This window comes from Mus musculus, chromosome 18 (genome assembly GCF_000001635.26).
Source record: "Mus musculus strain C57BL/6J chromosome 18, GRCm38.p6 C57BL/6J".
Classification (NCBI taxonomy): Eukaryota; Metazoa; Chordata; class Mammalia; order Rodentia; family Muridae; genus Mus; species Mus musculus.
In genome coordinates, this window is record NC_000084.6 from 50137501 (window position 1) to 50156585 (window position 19085).

General features: G+C 40.6%; 1 protein-coding gene across 1 annotated transcript in view; it reads left to right on the top strand.

Annotated features, from left to right (window-relative positions):
* Hsd17b4 (hydroxysteroid (17-beta) dehydrogenase 4) overlaps nt 1–19085 on the top strand; it is a 68070-nt gene that overhangs the window by 9300 nt on the left and 39685 nt on the right. Inside the window, exons 3-9 of the mRNA NM_008292.4 lie at nt 1948–2055; nt 2840–2899; nt 4970–4991; nt 5093–5139; nt 7241–7325; nt 8890–9077; nt 17627–17718. Of these exons, the coding sequence (NP_032318.2) occupies nt 1948–2055; nt 2840–2899; nt 4970–4991; nt 5093–5139; nt 7241–7325; nt 8890–9077; nt 17627–17718 (602 nt within the window). The remainder of the gene's footprint in view (nt 1–1947; nt 2056–2839; nt 2900–4969; nt 4992–5092; nt 5140–7240; nt 7326–8889; nt 9078–17626; nt 17719–19085) is intronic.

The following is a 19085-nucleotide window of genomic DNA, read 5'->3' on the forward strand; positions in this document are numbered from 1 at the left end:
AACAAAAGAAAACGTTAGCGGAAACACATTTATCCTGACTGCTTTTACACGTGGCTAGGTGTTGGCCTTTTCAGTCTGTCATCCCATCCCTTTATCTCTTTAGTCATACACTGCCATCGAGCCCTCACTTCAGTTTAAAGGAATGCTTTTCTAAAGAAAAACAAAAACCCAAAACCGAAACAAAGCTCATCAATATTAATTGTACCGTGTAACCTCTTGCCATTTGTAATTAGTAATTTATTAGGGTGATATCCTCACAATCCTGTGCTAGGCCTACAAAATGACCCTTTCACACACAAGCTTTGCCCCAAATATTTTTCCTGAGTTTTGTTTTTTTAAGTTACATGGCACCGATGTGCTTGTGGCCTTAGTGGTTGGATGCTGTTCATACAACTTGCTCTGCACTACTGTGCCACTTGAGTTTGTCATCTGTCCCTAGTGTTTGGTGACTTTGGCTTTGCTGTGTACTTCACGTTAATGTCTGACGACATCATTCACGTCACTTTCAGTTAGACACTGAGGTGGGCACCCTTGCCATTCGCTACAGGTGGCACTGAAGAGCTCTCTGCAGACGGTCAATGTATATCCAGTGCTAGCAGTTGTATAATTGAGGATATGGGGATCTTATGTGTTTTCTTGTTAAAAACAATGAAATCATGGTATGAGCTAGTGACTGAAAAATACTAGTTTCATTTATAATCTCTCTTTTAATAGATATTTTCCTGAATTCTAGATTATAACATTGTGTTTTGGGACAATTTACAAGTGTTCTTCTCTGCCTCATAGTTTAATATCACCACACACACACACACACACACACACACACAAACGCACACACTAAATAATGGTTTTTTTTGGACCAGGGAAGTTACTTTATAGTATATAATCTTTACAAACTTTATTGTAGTAAGAACACAATGTGAGTGCTACCTTCAGTTTTAAGCTTACTATTATTATAGGTACTGTGTTATATAGTAAGTCTATGTAAGTATTTATTTTGTATAGTTGAAACTTTAGGCCTGTTAAAACTCCCCAGGTCAGCTTTCTCCCAGTTTGTGGCAACCATCCTTCTCTTCTGTAAGTCTGTGAATCTGACTATTCCCAAAGCCACACGTAAGGGGAACCGCCTGGTATTTGTCCTATTCTGGTAGTTTTACTTCCCCTGGCATAGCGTGCCGGGTTTACCCTCCGCCGCCGTGGGCATTGGGCTGCTTCTGTACCTCAACTGCAGTGCTGGTGGCTCTCCAGTGTTTGCAGAGACTTTCTATTGCTTTTTCTTTTGACTTTAGTTCTTTTGGCTAAGTGATTTCAAATGGATTGCTTATTATTTCCTTTTTGATTTTTGATTTTGTTAATTGCACATATTCATGAGGTTCAGCTTGCCATTTCATATGTGCACACAGCCAGCATGCATCCATCGTGCCTACTCTCCACCTTTCATCCACACCTGCTCCCACCGCCCTTCTCTATCCCTAGGTCAGTAGGTCATTTTAAAGCACACTTCTTCGTCTATTTGTTTTAAAGTTTCCAGAAGCCCCGGGATTGCTTCCTTGTGTATTTCTTTTTGAAGCGTGTTTTCTCACAGCTTCCCCCACTCACCCCTCATCTCTTCTGTGAAGGCTTAAGTCACATCCTTTCCATTCCCAAAGAGGAAAAGCAGAGTGAAAGGAAAAACATTCATGACCTGAACCTTTGGTCTTTGGCTGTTTGTATCTGTGGTGAAAACTTTATTTTCTTGGTGCTGGAGATAAACCTGGGCTTGGGCCTGTGAGGCAGAAGAGGGCCTGTTTTGGTAACACGTGCTTTACCTCGTGTTTGGTAAGATTGGTGATAACGGAGGTGGGAAGTGACCGGGAGATTGAAGAACGCCATCACTAATTTGAATTGTATATCTAACATGCTTGGGAGGTGGGAAAGATTAATTGCTTGTTTGTTTTTGCCTTGCAGTGAACGACTTAGGAGGGGACTTCAAGGGAATTGGTAAAGGCTCCTCTGCTGCAGACAAGGTTGTGGCAGAGATAAGAAGGAAAGGCGGAAAAGCAGTGGCCAATTACGGTATTTGACAAACGTAGATTGTTTCCTTCCCTTCTGCTAATAAAGATTGCTTGCTTTGGTAATCCTTGAGAAATAACTCGGCATTATACTGAATCTATGATGAAATTAGATTTTACCTATGTCTACCAAGCCTCTTGACAGCATACTTTATATCACATGGGAGAAATGGCTAAGCTTTTGATGTAGCCGATTTCACGAACCGTTCTGATTAGCAGATTTCACAAACTGTTCTGATACTTAAACTGTTAGAGGTGTGGCTGTGTTCTGAACTCAAGGTCTCACCCACCTCCATGGTGTCTCCTTTAATTCTTCTTAGTGTTTTAAAAGATCCTCACAGTATGCTGTGCTAAGTGATGAGTGGCCTTCTCTGCGTCGGCTCCCATGTCCTACTGCAGTCACAACTGTATGTGGCCTTAGCTTTGCAAAAACTCAAGGGTCAAATGAGACGTTAAGTACATGATGAAAACCCTGCAAATACAGCTTTCCCGATTTGGTCTGTTGTTCTAGTAGTGTTGGGAAGAGCTTGGTTGACTGGATTTACACTCAAGCTCGCGGCTCGGCTGCTGACTTTCCCTGGAGCTAGGCTTTATTTTGCTGGTTAATAAACTGTCTGACATAAAAGTTTCTTTGGTAATCCTACACTCTGTCGATTGCTTTGCTAGATTCCGTTGACTGCTGTGTGCCTTTTTTGAATTCATTCTGTCGGGTGGTCGTATCACTCATGTGCCACAGGAAACGATTGTGTGGGAGGTCATGGACATTTTGTCTTCCTTGTTCTTCTCAGATTCAGTTGAAGCAGGCGAGAAGCTTGTGAAGACGGCACTGGACACATTTGGCAGAATAGGTGATGTTTTCTTTCACTTATGACTTCTCTAAGGTCCATTTCTGTTTCTGTGGTAAAATATCCCCAGGAACAAACAAGTTAGGAAGAAGGGGATTTATTTTGACTTGCAAGGCTAGGATACAGTCTGTTATTGTGGGGAAGTTAGGACAGGAATTCAAAATACCAGTTATGTCATGAAATAGTCCTCCACAGCCTTGCCCACGGATGAACTTCCTGTAGACAGTCCTTCCGTGAGCCTGTCTTCCCAGGTGAGTGTAGGTTGGGTCAAGTTCACAATCAAAGCTATCGATTACATGATTACATGATACTAATGAGGCTCTTGTTAGCTTCCTCATGGAATATTTTTGAATTGACATCTGTTTAACAAACAAATCTCTTTTTCTAATTAGATTTTCGGGTTTGTTGTATAATTCAAATATTTTATTTAACTGATTTTATTTCGTGATGGAATTGAGGAGATGATCTTATTGCCATACACATATCTAGGTAATTTTTGAGTTTTTGAATCTTAAGTGATTAAAAAATTTTGTCAGCATAAGCTCTTTGCCCTTTTTAATGATAATTCAATTAAATCTCAAAAGCATTTCTGACATAAATCAGTATTTTGGCACTAATGGACCCAGTGTATTTTTTTAAATGATGATTTGATGTATAAATTTAGAAGAAATATGTATGATAAGTGTCTTAGGATTTCTATTGCAGTTGTGAAATACTATGATCAAAAAGCTAGTTGGGGAGGAAAGGGTTTATTTGGCTTATACTTCCATATCACTGTTCATTACTGAAGGAAGTCAGGACAGAGACTCAAACAGGCCAGTAACCTGGAGGCAGGAGCTGATGCAGAGGCCATGGAGGGGCACTCCTTACTGGCTTGCTCCTCATGGCTTGCTCAGCCTGTTTTCTTATAGAACCCAGGACCACCAGCTCAGGAAAGGTACCACCTACCAGTGGGCTGGACCCTCCCCCATCAATCACTAATTAAGAAAATGCCCTACTGGCTTGACTACAACTTGAATTTATAGAAGCCTCTTCTTAATTGGGCTCTCTTCTCTCAGAAGACTTTAGCTTGTATCGAGTTCACATAAAACTACCTGGCACAATAGGGCTGTTCATTTTAGAGATGTACTCTTGGCCCTTCTTCTCTAACTCCTCCTCCTGGTTTAGTCTGAGACATTGTTATTAAAATTCATCATTGCAAGAGGGAAACAGGCCTGTGTGTTTCCAGCCTGGACAGCACTACTGTTTGTGTGTTGAGCATATCCCTTCCTTGTTTAGTTCAAGATATTTGTTCTAGTTTGTTAAGTTGAATCATAAGAGCCATGGTCACATGCCATCTGACAGGGGCAGAAAGCAGAGTGTGACCGCAGAGGATGGAGATTGCCACAGGATTGCAGGGGTTGGGTCTTTAAAAACTTCACTTTCTTTGCATAGTGAGATTACAAAGACTTATCAAATAGAGTATTAGTTTATGGCCTCAGTGGGTTTGTTTGAAATTCCTAGTTTATTTCATTTTATTTTATTTTGGAAACAGGGTCTCATGTAGTACAGGCTATCCCACACTTTCTGTGTAGTTGAGGTTGGCTCTCATTTCATGAGCCTCCTGCCCTCCCTTCTCAAGTGACTGAATTGCAGGCCTGAATTCTTATGCTTACTTTAGCGCTTCCTGAATTTTTGATCTTTTTACTGTTGAGGAGCAAGGAGAGAACTTTTTAACTTTCTGAGAGAATTTTGAAGTTAAGTACAAGATGGCTTATAGTACTCAAGACTCAAGAGGGTGTAAGAGCTAGCTTTTTGAGCTACAAGACTTTTGGTTGAAGAAAGGAGATTCAGATTTTTAAGTCTGAGAGGAAGGTGTGACCTGATGATCATGTGTTTTTTGTAAGTTAGTTGTTTTTCATTTGTTTATTTATTTTGCTATAGGTACTCAAATTTTGTTTTGATAGCATTCTTATTGTATGTAGTTTTTCTGGGGGACTTTTAAAAAGCTTTAAAATAAATGTAAGTTGTAAGTAAGTGCAAATTAATGTGCATACTTTCCTTTATGTAACTTGGATCTTTTTCACATTGTAGACGTTGTGGTCAACAATGCTGGGTGAGTCTTTTTGTGTTCTCATTTGGAGTAGAGTCACACTATTGTGTTCACCGCTGTGCATCCCCTTCCACTCTGACCATTCTGTATGATCAATATTTTAGAATCCTGAGGGACCGTTCCTTCTCCAGGATAAGTGATGAAGACTGGGGTAAGATGTTTTTCTTGCTTCTTTGGAACATAACTATCTATTTTGTCTTTTAGTATTTAATTAATTTATACTATTAAGGAAATACTTTGTATTTGCTACTGTTAATATGAATGAATTCACTCTATTAAAAATGACTTATAGTTAGAAGTATCCTATTTTAAACATTTGTTAAAAAATAGTTAAGTCATTTGCGGAAGTTCTTGAAAACAATATTGTTTCTTAGTATTAACTCTTTATAGTAGCTTTTACCATATTTATCTAACTCTGTCTCTGCTTCTGTGTGTGTGTTTGTGTGTATTCGTGTGTGTGTGTGTGTATGTGAGTGTGTATGTGAGTGTGTGTGTGTGTGTGTGAGTATGTGTGTGTATGTGAGTGTGTGTATGTGAGTGTGTGTGTGTATGTGTGTGTATGTGAGTGTGTGTGTGTGTGTGAGTGTGTGTGTGTGTGAGTGTGTGTGTGTGTATGTGGGTGTGTGTATGTGAGTGTGTATGTGTGTGAGTGTGTGTGTGTGTATGTGAGTATGTGTGTGTGTGTGTGTGAGTGTGTGTGTGTGTGTGTGAGTATGTGTGTGTATGTGTGTGTGTGTGTGTGTGTGTGTGTGTGTGTGTGAGTGGTGTTTTCCCCATGAGAAGAGCAGGATGCAGAAGATCCCTGGATGTTAATCTGAAGTGTTCAATAAATAGGAAATATTTCTCATTTTCCTTCCCCGTGTTACAAAGGTTGAGTTTATACAACAATGAAAGCCCATTTGTAGTTTGGTTTTCTTTTGTTCCTGTTTATGGTCATCAGAAGTAAACAAACAGGTGGCTGAGAGAATGGCAGGCATAGCCGCTGAGGTGGGATAATTCCGTCATTGCTAAGATGAAGTTTAGCTTCTGTGCCTAGGACTTTTGGAAGAGGCACGATGTCCTGGTGCCTGAGAATTAAGCAAAGGAAAGCTTTTAGCTCTTCTCCTGGGGCAGCTGCGATAGGAAGCTGAGAATGAAGATCCAAGCGATGAGGCTCCACCCTGCCCAGTCCCCACTCCTTATCACCTGCCTCTCTCTCTTTACTCCTTATCGCCATCTCTCCTGCCTTAGTTTTGCATTTACCCTGCCTTCACCTAGAATTTGCTTGGAAACTTTGGTTTTTTTTTTGGAATTCCTTAATGAAACCAAATGAGTAAGAATGGCCAAAAATGGGACAGCTCTCAATCCAGGGTTGTTTTGTAGTGTTCTTCAGGTGGGTCACTCATTGCTTTGAAGTCCTTAAAAGTAGGCTGTTTAACTCATTTGAAAGTCTTGTCAAAAATAGAGGTAATAGTGAGTATTTTATAGATATTTCCTGATAATGAGCTGTGTAGTCTAACCATGATTTGTTATTTTGAGTATTAGTTATATATGTCAAATTCATGAGTATCTATTTAGATATTTGCTTTTAATGCATGTATGTCAGTTCATGTATGTGTGGGATGGGTATGCACATTCATTTATATGCCAGAGACAGGTTGTTGTCCTGAGGAATGCCACCTACCTCCTTTGAGATAGGGCCTCTTATTGGTCTGGAGCTCACTAGTTGGGCCAGACTTGTTGGTAGCTGTCTTTGCCTTACCAGCACTGGGATTACACACATTTACTACCATGCCTAAAGTTTTCACATGGCTTCTGGGACTCTAACTCAAGTTCTTATGCTTGTGTGACAAGCACTTTGCCAGGTGAGCTAAATCTCTCCAGGTACTTACTTAAAGGAGGCTGGTCTCAAGTTGCTTTGTGTCAGTTTGTGTTGCCGGGGTGCACATGCAAGTGGAGATGTAAAAAGATGGCACTGTCTCCCTCTTGGGTTATATTGGCATTTTTAGCTTGAGTGGGCATTAATTAAATACAATAGCGTGTTTAGATTAATGTAAGGATTATAATAATTTTATAAATTATAGGAAAAGCTCGTAGGTATGGGTATGAGTTCTCGATTGGTAGCATAATTGTAACAAAAGCAAAAGTGGTTACCTGGGTGTGACAGTAGATGATTAGGAATGCCTCATACAAAATGAACATGTTTGTGTAAGTTTATTCTAAGACACACCTAGCTTTTGACAAACACATAATGAAAACAAATTCTTTTTCAGATATAATTCATAGAGTTCATTTGCGGGGCTCCTTCCAAGTGACCCGGGCAGCATGGGACCATATGAAGAAACAGAATTATGGAAGGTAGAGTTGCCTGCAGTCAGCAGAGAGGATGTTTTCACACAGTGCTGTTCACGGGTGTATGGTGCTAGGGCAAGCACTCTCACACATGTGCAGGCTTCAGAGTACAGTGTAGTACACATTCACCAGCTTTTATTCTTCTTTTACCACATGCTTTTCATCATCAGTACATTTCCCATGAACCTTTATCATGTTTTTTTGTGTGACACTGTTCTTGAGGAGACAAAATGTGAATCCATGTCTATTCATCCCAGATGGGGCACCAACGACAGACAACATTACAGACATCACCAGAGTTCAGCTTAGCAAAACAAAGTAATGAGCTTTATTGGCATTAGTTACAGGAATGTGGGTGAGGGGCTACTAAAAAGAGCAGCAATGACTCAAAGACAGCTGCATCACCAAAGTTCCCCCTCAGCATGCATGGTTGACAGGGCACAAAAACCGGACACTGGGAGCTCACCGCACAGCCTACAGGAAGCTCAACTCATTCGAGAGCATCTTCTTAGGTGCCTTGGTGAATCTGAGCCTTTTCCAGACAGCTCACCTTGTGTGAGACTGTGTTTTAGCAGCTGTCCTTACAACTTATATAACCTTTGGGAGGGAGGGGTCTAGTGAATCCTGTTGGTTTCAGGGACTTCCTGAAGTCTTGGGTAATTTACTTACTGAGCTTAGTGAGCTCCCCCATAGCACAGAATGTTTTACCTTCCCTTAGAACATCCTGTTGTTTGAGCCCTGTAATCATCCTGTGGCTTCATGAACTTCCTCTAAAGGCAGAAGAGTTTGACTTTGTAGGAAACGACTACACAACAACTTTAGAAAGCAGTGTAGGCACTGAAGATTGTTATGTGGAGTGCCCAGCAACCAGATGGACAGAGAGATGAGTGGCCACTTCTTCTCATGCTAGCCCACCATGGGCGAGTCTTTGTAAACTGTTTGGAATCTGGAGTTCTCTTTATTGGTGCACAAGTGTCACTCATTTATACTTACATTTATACTGTCCTCCGTGTGTCAGGGTCAGCCCTGCAGTTTAGGCTTCCGACGGTTGTAGAAGCAAGTTGTTAATAATGCTGATTTTTTTGAGACTCCATTTTATCTCTGTCTTCAAAGTTCTGAAAGTAAATGACGTGATTTATTTTGTTTGTTGTTCTAAGTGGAGTGAAATTGTGTCAGGTTATATGATGGCATTTAGTATTATTCAGAAATGGAACAGCAAAGTGATGACTTCTGAAGAATTACAACTGTTTAACGTAATATTTTCTTGCTAAAATATTAATTTACATGTTCCTAGTTTGTGTTTATAAATATTGTTGGTTTTGGCAGATAGTGTATAAACACTGTTAAATTTAATCCACCTGGCTCGAAGCAGAGATTCTTTCTATGCATTTACGTTCTATAGTGGAGTTTTGAAACATCACTTTTATGTCACCGTTATTCTAACTGTATGATTCATGGCTCGGGGAAGTGAAGCGGGTGTACAGAGCTGACAGGCACCACAGCCTCGGAACAGCCAGGGTCGCAGTGTCGGCAACACAGGCAGAGATGATGCTGGTGTTGTTTTTTTTAGAATCCTTATGACTTCCTCAGCTTCTGGAATATATGGCAACTTTGGCCAGGCGAATTATAGTGCTGCAAAGCTGGGCATTCTGGGTCTCTGCAATACTCTCGCCATTGAAGGCAGGAAGAACAACATTCATTGCAACACCATTGCCCCCAACGCTGGGTCACGGATGACGGAGACTGTGTTGCCGGAAGGTGAGTGTGTTAGAGCCTGCCACACTGTGTGTGTGGAAGGTGAGTGTGTTAGAGCCTGCCACACTGTGTGTGGAAGGTGAGTGTGTTAGAGCCTGCCACACTGTGTGTATGGAAGGTGAGTGTGTTAGAGCCTGCCACACTGTGTGTGGAAGGTGAGTGTGTTAGAGTCTGTCACACTGTGTGTGGAAAAAGCTTTGCAAAAGGATTTAATTTTCTGAATGCTTAAAAAAATTCTTTCTAATTTCAAAGGCATTTTGTGTAACTTATGGTTGCTGCTGAAAAACTTGAAGTAGGAACTATAGGACGTGACCATTAATTTTCCCTTTTGGAAGTAAACTTTCATCCCTTTGCTCTGCATATCTAGATATACACACGTATTTCTGTAGACAGGGTACTGACATTCTTACTACTTTATAATAAGTACAACACATTTATAATAATAGGTTACTTATCTAGATCATATAAAGCACAATATGAAATGCATAGCATAAATATGGAATGTAACATACTTTATTTTTGGAGCAATTTTGCTTTATAGGAAGCTTTGTAGAACAACTGGTTAGAGCGTAGAGAGTTCTCATGTATGTTCCTTTCCTGGGCTCCTCTAACATCCGTGCTCTCTTGTTATAACTGATGAACTGATATGGATTTATTGTTGTTAACCAAGGTGTATAGTTGCATTAGGACTCACTTTGTCCTATACAACTGTCAGGCTTCTTACAAATGCATACCCTCGTGTGTCCACTCTTACAGAGTCGTGCAGAGCTCACCAGTGCTGCAATTACTCCTTCCCCTTTCCTTCTGGATGGGGAAACTCGTGTATTGATTGGATGTAGTCCACGGTGTGGGAGCACCACTGTTTGTTTATTAACTTACCTACGAGGGCATCTTGGTTGCTTCTGGTTTTGTTTGTTTGTTTGATTTCGCTTGTTTTATTTTATTGTTGTAATAAAGCTACTGTGCTTGTGAGTTTTTATGTTAATTTGGCACAGGCTAGAGTCATTTGGGAAGAGAGAAACTCAGCTGAGAAAATGCCCTCCACCACATTGGCTTGTAGGGCATTTCTGATTGGATTGATGGTGGTGGGCACGTCATGTGGTACATCCCTGGGCACGTTGTTCTGGATGGTGCACGAAAATAGGGTGAACAAACCATGAAGAATAAGTACGCCTCCTTGGCCTCTGCATCTGTTCCTGCTTCAGGGTTTCTGCCATGAGTCTCTGCCCTGCATTCCCTAGAGGATGAAATAAGCCCCTTTCTACCCAAATTTATTTTGGTCATTTTTTTTTTTTATCCTAGGAATAGGAACCCTCAGAAGATAGCTACCAGTAATTCACATCTAAATTTCATATGGACATAAATTTCTAATTTCTGAGAAAATACTAAGAAATGTGATTATTGGATAGTTTGCAAGATTATTTTATCTGTGTAAGAAACTACTGCATGGTCTTTCACAATTTATTCATCATTTGCATTTCCACCAGCACTGACTTAGAATTCCTGTTCTATATCTTGCCAGCATTTGGCAAATCAAAATAGAACCTTAGTGTTTTTAATAGTTAGCTAGTGAGATGACGTCACTATTTTAATCTGAGATCCCTTGATGACACTGATGCTGGGCATTTTCTTACAATGCTGCTGCACTTATTTCCTTCGGTGAAGTATCTTATGATTTGCTATTTATTATTATTCTGGGTGTGCCCATGGTGTGCCTATGGGTACATGTTATGCAATGCATGTGGAGGTCAGAGGTTAACTGTGACATTGGTTTTCTTACTCCACCCTTGCCTGGTTCCGTGGATTAAACTAAGATCACCAGATAGGATCTTGATTTGTAGCCTAAACTGGCTTCACACTTGACAGCTTGCCTCCACCTCCTGAATTGCACCTTTATTCTTAGCTTGAGTTGGTTCCTTTTTTGAGTTTTAAGTATTTGTATATTTTGGAAACATCTTTAGCAAATATATTTCCCACCATGTGTGGCTTGCCTCCCACTCTTGTTTGTTTTTTCTTCCCTTAGATTTTTTTCCTTTTTTCCTTTTACTTAATCTTCTCTCATATATTACTTTCCAACCGCAGTTTTCTTTCCCTCCACTCCTCTCAGCTCCTTCCCCCAGATCCAGTCCATGCTCCTCCATTTCCCTTTAGCAGGCCTCCCAGAGATATCAGCCAAACATCATATAACGAGTTACAGTAGGACGAGGCACACACCCTTACACCAAGTCTGGATGAAGCAAGCCAGTAGGAGGAAAAGGGTCCGAGGAGCAGGCCAAAGAGTCAGATACCACCCACTTCCACTGTTCGGTGTCCCACAAAAATCCCAAGCTACACAACCATGACATATATGCAGAGGACATGACACAGACCCATGCAGGCTCGGTATTGTCACTTCAGTCTCTCTGATCCCCAATGAACCCTACTTAGTTGATTCTGTGGGCCATATTCTCCTGGAGTCCTCCATCGCTATGCCTCCTACAATATTTTCTTCCCGTCTTTCATACAGGTTTCCCTGAGTTCCACCTAATGTTTGGCTATGGGTTTCTGCATCTGATCCAATCAGCTGATGACCACTGGTTTAGGCATGGATCTATGACATTATCAGAATATCATTAGGAATCATGTTATTGTCTTTTTTTTCTATTCACTTGTGTTTGGGTCTACCCTGGGTTTCTGAGCCATCCAGCTTCTAGTTCCTGCCACCTGGGCATTGTCAAGCATGGATTCCCTCTTGTGGAATGGGCCACAAGTTAGACTAGTCATTGGTTGGCCACTCCCACAAGTTCTGAGACACCATTGCCCCAGCACATTTTGCAGGCAGGACAGGTTATAGATTGAAGGTTTTGTGGCTGGGTTGGTGTCTCAGTCCTACCACTTGCCTTGCCTGGTTGCAGAAGATAGCCCATTCAGGCGCTGTATCCTCCATCACCCTCATAGACTCCAGGGAGTTTCAACTGCACTAGGTTCCCTCCCCCAAGTCCAGTCATCTCTCTCCTCATACTCCCTCCCTCCATGCCTTTGCCACCTGATCACCATCTGCCCCTAGTTCACCTGCAGAACCACTCTATTTTCCTTCCCAGGGAGGTCCATCCCCTCCCTCCAGAGCCCTCATGTTGCTTAGCCTCTGGGTCTGTGGACTGTAGTGTGATTATCCTCTTCTTAATAGCTAATACCTGCTTATAAATGAGTACATACCATGTTTGTCTTTCTGGCTCTGGGTTACCTCACTCAGGATGATTTTTTTTCAAGTGCCATCCATTTGCCTGCAAATTTCATGATGTAATTTTTTTTAACGGCTGACTAATACTCCATTGTGTAATATCCCACATTTTCTTTATCCTTCTATTGAGGGACATCTAGCTTGTTTTCGGTTTCTGGCTATTATGAATAAAACTGGTATGAATGTTGTTGAGCAAGTGTACTTGTGGTATGGTAGAGTGTCCTTTGGGTATATGCTCAGGAATGGTATAGTTGGGTTTTGAGATAGATCACTTTACAATTTTCTGAGGAACCTCCATATTGATTTCCATAGTGGCTGTACAAGTTTGGAATCTCAAAGTCATTTTGATTTACACTTCCCTGATGGCTAAGAATGTTGAACATCTCTAAGTGTTTTTCGACTATTTGAGATTCCTCTATTAAGAATTCTCTGTTTAGATTTGTACACCATTTTTAAATGGGATTAAATTTGAATTTTTTTTTAATGTCTAGTTTCTTGAGTTCTTTATATATTTTGGATATTAGCTTTCTATTGGATATGGATTTGGTGAAGATCTTTTCCCATTCTGTAGGCTGCCGTTTTGTCCTTTGATAGTGTTCTTTACCTTACACAAGCTTTTCAGTTTTATGAGGTCCTTTATTAGTTGTCAATCTTAGTGCCTGTGCTATGAGTGTTCCGTACAGGAAGTTGTCTCCTCTGTCAGTGAGTTCAAGGCACTTTCTCTTCTACGAGGTTCATTGTATCTGGTTTTATGTCGACGTCTTTAATCCGCTTGGACTTGAGTTTTGTGCAAGGTGGTATATATGGATCCATTTGCATGCTTCTGCATGCAGATATCCAATTCTAACTCTAAATTTACTCTGTTTATTTTTTGAGACAGGGTTTCTCTGTGGAGCCCTGGCTGTCCTGCAGTTCACTCTGTAGACCAGCCTGGCCGTGAACTTGTAGATCTGCCTCTCTGACTTTACTTTTGAAGGTTTATTTCATTGGTATTTAGGTTAGAGGCTTTTTGTTTTTCAATACTGAATATTTCACTAAATGGTTCTGTGAGCTCTCTGGTTTATTAGTTAGAGTTTTCTGGAAGAGTAGAACTGATAGAATATATATATGTTTATGTATATATGTGTATACACATATATACATATACACACACACACACACATATATATATATATACATACACACACTAATATATCACACATATACACACACACATTCACATACATATATGGATTTATTAGAATGGGTTACAGTTTGTGGTCCAGCTAGTCCAACATGGAAAAGGAAGAATCTAGAAGTTGTTCAGCCCACAGGGCTGCATGTCTTAGCTGGTCTTCAGTCTATGTCATAATCCTAAAGAAGTGGGTTCTATCTCCAGCAAATGATGCCTCAGCAGCAGGATAGATGAACTTGCCGGTGACAGTGAGGGTGAGCAGGCAAAGAGTGAAAGCTTTCTTCTTCTATGCCACCAGAAGGTGTGGCCCAGATTTAGGGAGGATCTTCCTGCCTCTGATGATCCAGGTTTAGCGTGGGTTTCCACACCTCAAATAATCTACTCAAGAAAACCCAACTTCTTGGGTTTAGTTGATTCCAGGTGTAGTTAAGTTGACTACTGAGATGGAGCTATTACAAGTCTACCTCTTGTCAACATCTCCCTATGTCAGGCTTCATTTCCAGAATCTTTTTTGTTTGTTTGTTTGGAGAACGAGATAGGGTTTTTCCATATATCCCTGGCTGTCCTGGATCTCTCGATGTGATGTAGACCATGCTGGCCTCAAACTCATAGAGATCTGCCTGCCTCTGCCTCCTGAGTACTGGGAACAAGGCTACACTTAATTTCCATCACACGGCATTTCCATCACCCGGCTACACTTAATTTCCAAATGAAAATATAACCAAGTCATAATTTTGCCTAACAGGATACAACTTCCTTATGTACAACCACAAATTAATTATAAATTTTAGAATAGGTAGTAATGTCCTGTGAGAAACAGTTAGTCTTTCAGTGTCTCATAATTTAATTTAACCACGGATGATATTTCACTTGATATTATATTACATAATAAAGAAATAGAGGAACACAATTATCTCTTGATGTATGTGTATATGCAAAAACATATTCTTAACAAAATAGGAAAGAGAACAGGAAGGTAGGGCCTGGTTGGAAGAAGTAGGTAACTGGGGCATGTGTTTGAAGTGTGCACTTGCCTCTGTGTACTTCCTGTCTCTGCCTACTTCCTGTCTCTTCTATGCTTCCTAGCTGTGGTGAGTTGTACGGTTCTGTTCCACTCTACCTCTCTGGCTCGATGGACAGATACCTGTAAAACCGTGAGCTAAAGCAGATCTTTCGCTGATTAAGTCATACACACTTCCTGTTAATTCTCGGTAACTCTGCCGTAGTTACTTTCAACACTTCTTCACTCCCTTTTCTTACTCGGTTCCTGTTGTACATGTTACACACTTTTGAGTTTTATAACCCTGGTCTGTTTTTTTCTTTTTCCCTTCATTCTGCTTACTGAGACAGGTCTAGCTACACAGCGTCTGCTTGCATGGGACTTGCTGTGTAGGGCAGTCTGGCCATGAACTCTCGATTCTACAGCCTCAGCCTCATGAGTGCTTGTTTACAGGTGTGCCACCACACATGGCTTCCTTCCTGTTTCTCTCTGCCTTGCAGTTTCAGGATTTTATAGTGCCAGATCGTCACACATTTTTTTTTTTTTGGTTGTTTTTTTTTTTTTTTTTTTTTTTTGAGACAGGGTTTCTCTGTGTAGCCCTGGCTGTCCTGGAACTCACTTTGTAGACCAGGCTGGCCTCGAACTCAGAAATCCTCCTGCCTCTTGCTTCCCGAGTGCTGGGATTAAAGGCATGCGCCACCAACGCCCGGCTTGTCACACATACTGATTCTTCACTTCTGTGAGAGAGATTTTGATTGCTAGCATTTTCTTTCTTTGTAACTTTTTCTTCACATATATTAATCATATAGAATAGTTGGTCCCATTACATTTTCACACTTTACGTACTGTACTTGGATCATGTCTACCCCAGAGCCTCTCTTGTTAGCCGTGTGCTCTTCTTATGAACAGCCTCTTCTTGTTTCGTGGAGTTGCTCTTCACGCTGACTCTTCCTGAGAGAGAGAGGGCACGCGATGCTTCATTTCTTCCTCTGGCTTACGTTCTTTTGCTTCTGCGGTTTCCACCTGTGCGCTTGGTATCCATCTGTCCTTATAATTGTTTCTCTTTTATTAGAACCCGTACTATGTTAATTGGTTGTTTTAATCTCCCAGTTTGATAATTCCCCAGCCTCTGCTGTGTCTGAACCTGGCTCTGGCACTCTTTGCTGCCTTTTAGCCTGGCTTTCAGTGTTTGCTGGATTCTGAACATGATGCTTTGGCAACAGAAACAGGTAAATCGGGCTTTGTATGAGCTTTTACTTTTATACTGTTGGTCGCTGGGTTCAGTCTTTGCTGTAGTTGGAGGTACCAAGTCTTCGGTTTCTTTTCAGTTTTTGTTGTTGTTGTTGTTTTTGTTTGTGTATGTGTGTCGGTGGGTGTGCATGCATGCATTTTTTGTGCATGTGAAGACTCTGGGTTGAGTCATCTTTCTCCATCTTATACATTGAGGCAGTGTCCCTCAGTCAAATCAAGTGTGTGTGTGTGTGTGTGTGTGTGTGTGTGTGTGTGTGTCTAGTCTGGCTAGCTGGCTTGTTCTGGCATCTCCTGTCACTGTCTCCTGAGGCTAGAACAGGAAGGGTGCCACACCCATCTGGCATTTGTGTGGGTTTTTGGGGATCCAAACCTTACATTTGAGCAACAAGCACTTTAGCTGCCGAACTGTCTCTCTGTCCCATGTTCTTTATGGGTTGTCTGTTAGTAAGATGTTGGCCTGGTTTCGCTCTTATGACTGCCCTTGGTTTGACGTTTACTTTTTCTGTTATCATCATAGCTATACTGCTGTAGGTCTGGCTTCTGCTTGCTCAGTAAGTTGACATCCGTTGTTTTTTCAGTGTTTTGCACTATGTGTCTTTGCCAGTAAAGTGTATTTATTTCAAAGAGACAACAACCGAAGCATCTTGTTTTAAAACCCAATCTGCGAATCTGCATATTTTAATTGGAAAGTGAAGAACATTTACATTTTGGATATTATTGAGAGAAGTTTTGTAATTCTGTTATCTCACTGTTTTTCTGTTTGGACTCTTGCTCATGTCTTCTCCACTTCTTGTTGTTCTCCTCCTCCTCCTCCTCCTCTGTGTTATCAGCTGGGGTTTGCTGGTTTACAGCCCTGGCCCTGTGGGCTCCTTCTTTGTCCTTGGTTCACCTCTTGTTCCTGCTATGCAGTTTCTTTCCTGTGTTCTCTGGGTAGAGACTTTCTTCCTTTTCTGTGTTTAGGATTCCTCTAACTCTCTTTTGTAATAACTGTATCCTTGATGCTTGAGCAACAAAGTAACAGTTTTTTCGGGAGAAAAATAGAGTTGCCTAGGCAAAGACTGGTGAGCCAAAGTCCATATAACATGCAGTTAGATTTATGTCAAGGTTTTCATCGGAGTATAATTGTACTTGGCTATATCAATTAAACTTTTCATGGACACTATCCTTTAGGTACAATTGTAAGGTATTATAAACAAATAACATTCTGTAGGTATAGTCATCTCTCCTTTGCACTTGGAACATCTAAGTACCATAGGTAGGGCAAGTACTTTAAATTACCAGCTTACTGATGAAGACCCAGGAGTGGGGGAGTTGGGCCATATGCTCACATTCCTAAGTTTGTGGCACAGCAGAGCCAACGCTGTAGTCCAGGTCTTTGCTTGCCTTGAGTAACAGTTCATTTCTTCACTAACACGATGCTCCCAGAGTCCAGCGGGTGAGCGTTCTTTCAGTTTGTAGTCTCCAGTACAGCAGCACGTTCTGTCCCAGCCGTTCCCTGCATTTACATCTGCCAAGGACCCTTCCTAGTTTCCTGGATGCTTATTAAACAATGGGCAGAGTAAAATAACTTTGAGAATGAGTGCTATCTAAGATTGTCAACTTTTATATTATTCACTCACCAGTCCTTGCTCAGGCAGCTCTGGTAATTTTTTTCAGTGAATATATGCTACCCATCATTAAAAGACACATTCAATGCGTGTAATTGCAGAAACTTGAGAGGGTGTTAGGTTTCTGAGTTGGGATGAAAATGTTCTAAAGCCTTTTAAGCTTAGATTAATTATATGTAAAGTTGTTCACATTTATTTTAAAAGTCTTTGGTTATTTATGTGAGATGTTTCCAAGAGTAAAATGATTTACGAAGCCTGTATATGCGCTCTTGGTCATGGATGCTCTTGTCTTTCTTTCAGATCTTGTTGAAGCCCTGAAGCCAGAGTATGTGGCCCCTCTGGTGCTTTGGCTTTGCCATGAGAGCTGTGAGGAAAATGGTGGCCTATTTGAGGTATTTTGAAACTTTGTTGCTGTCCTAAAGCATTGTTTCTCTAAATTTTAAACATTGTGCCTCAGTGTGTCCCACATGCTTACATTTGGAAAGTCTACCAGTTGTATCACTTGACTTGTACGTTTTTGTATAAGTTAATATGGAACAAGTGTTAAACCAGGGAAGGAGGTATACACTGTTATCCCAGCACTCTGCAGGCGGGGAACAGGATGGGAGTTTGGGTCTACTCCTGCTACACAGCACAGCTGTGTTTTAAACAAATGTAGAGCTGTATCTTTTTTTTTTTTTTTTTTTTTTTTTGGTAGAAGGTGACATCATTACAAATGTTTTCCTGTAGTTGTGCATTTTTAATACTTTCCCCTAAGTACAATGTTGGCTGATTTGTTGTGTTTAGTAAAATATAGAAAGTCCTATTGATTTAATAAGCTGAGCGATAGAGCAGATGTTTAGAGTCAGCTAGACCGGAATGTGAATGTTTGGTCTGCACTTGCTTCTTGAAGGGTGACTGTATTGAATGTTTGGTCTGAACTCGATGTCCTGCAGGGTGACTGTGAATTAACGCCCAGAGCTTTAGTTTTCTTGAGTCTTTGTGACAACTACAGGTCATTTAAAACCCTTGACTCTGGAGCCTAATGGTTCCTTTTGGCAACTTTAATTATAAATATAGTAGATACTATGCTTGACTTGTGACAGATCAATAAATCCAGCTTTTTTATTTTAAATTCAGCAGAGAGCGTTTGTTCTCCCTATTGGGAACCTTTTGATGTCTACTGTAAAGCAAAGGTACACACAGTTCCACCATGTGCTGGAGTCATTTGTACACTAGGGATTGAATTTAAGGCCTTGGGCCACCACCTCAGCTAATTTACATATTTTTGCATATCCATTTGTGTTTGATCTTTTTCTTTTAGCCTAAATTGTTGTATATTAGACACTACCCCAGTTTTGAAATTCTGTCAATAATGAACCTATTGTATGTAGACTATAACATTCAAAATATTTCTTAGCAAAATCCCTCCTTCAGAGTGAAGTAATATGTTATTAGCTAATTTGATTTGAATTAAAAGCTGATTAATAACTAAAGGAAAACAGGTTTCTATATATTTGAGCAAAGCTATGGGCCTCCACCTTTCTAATCAGACCAACTGAGTGTGAGTTATAGAAATTAGCTGCAGAAAGAACTTTGCACCCATAATTTTACAGAAGAGAAAAAAATGTAATAATATTGAGTCACTTAGAGTTTGAAATTTGGTCTGACCTCTTTTTACCCAGTTAGGAACCAAATATTACTTATTTCTTTCTAGTTATATTATTAACCTCACAAACTAATGTATCATCTTTGTGGGATTTTTTTTTTTTTTTTTTTT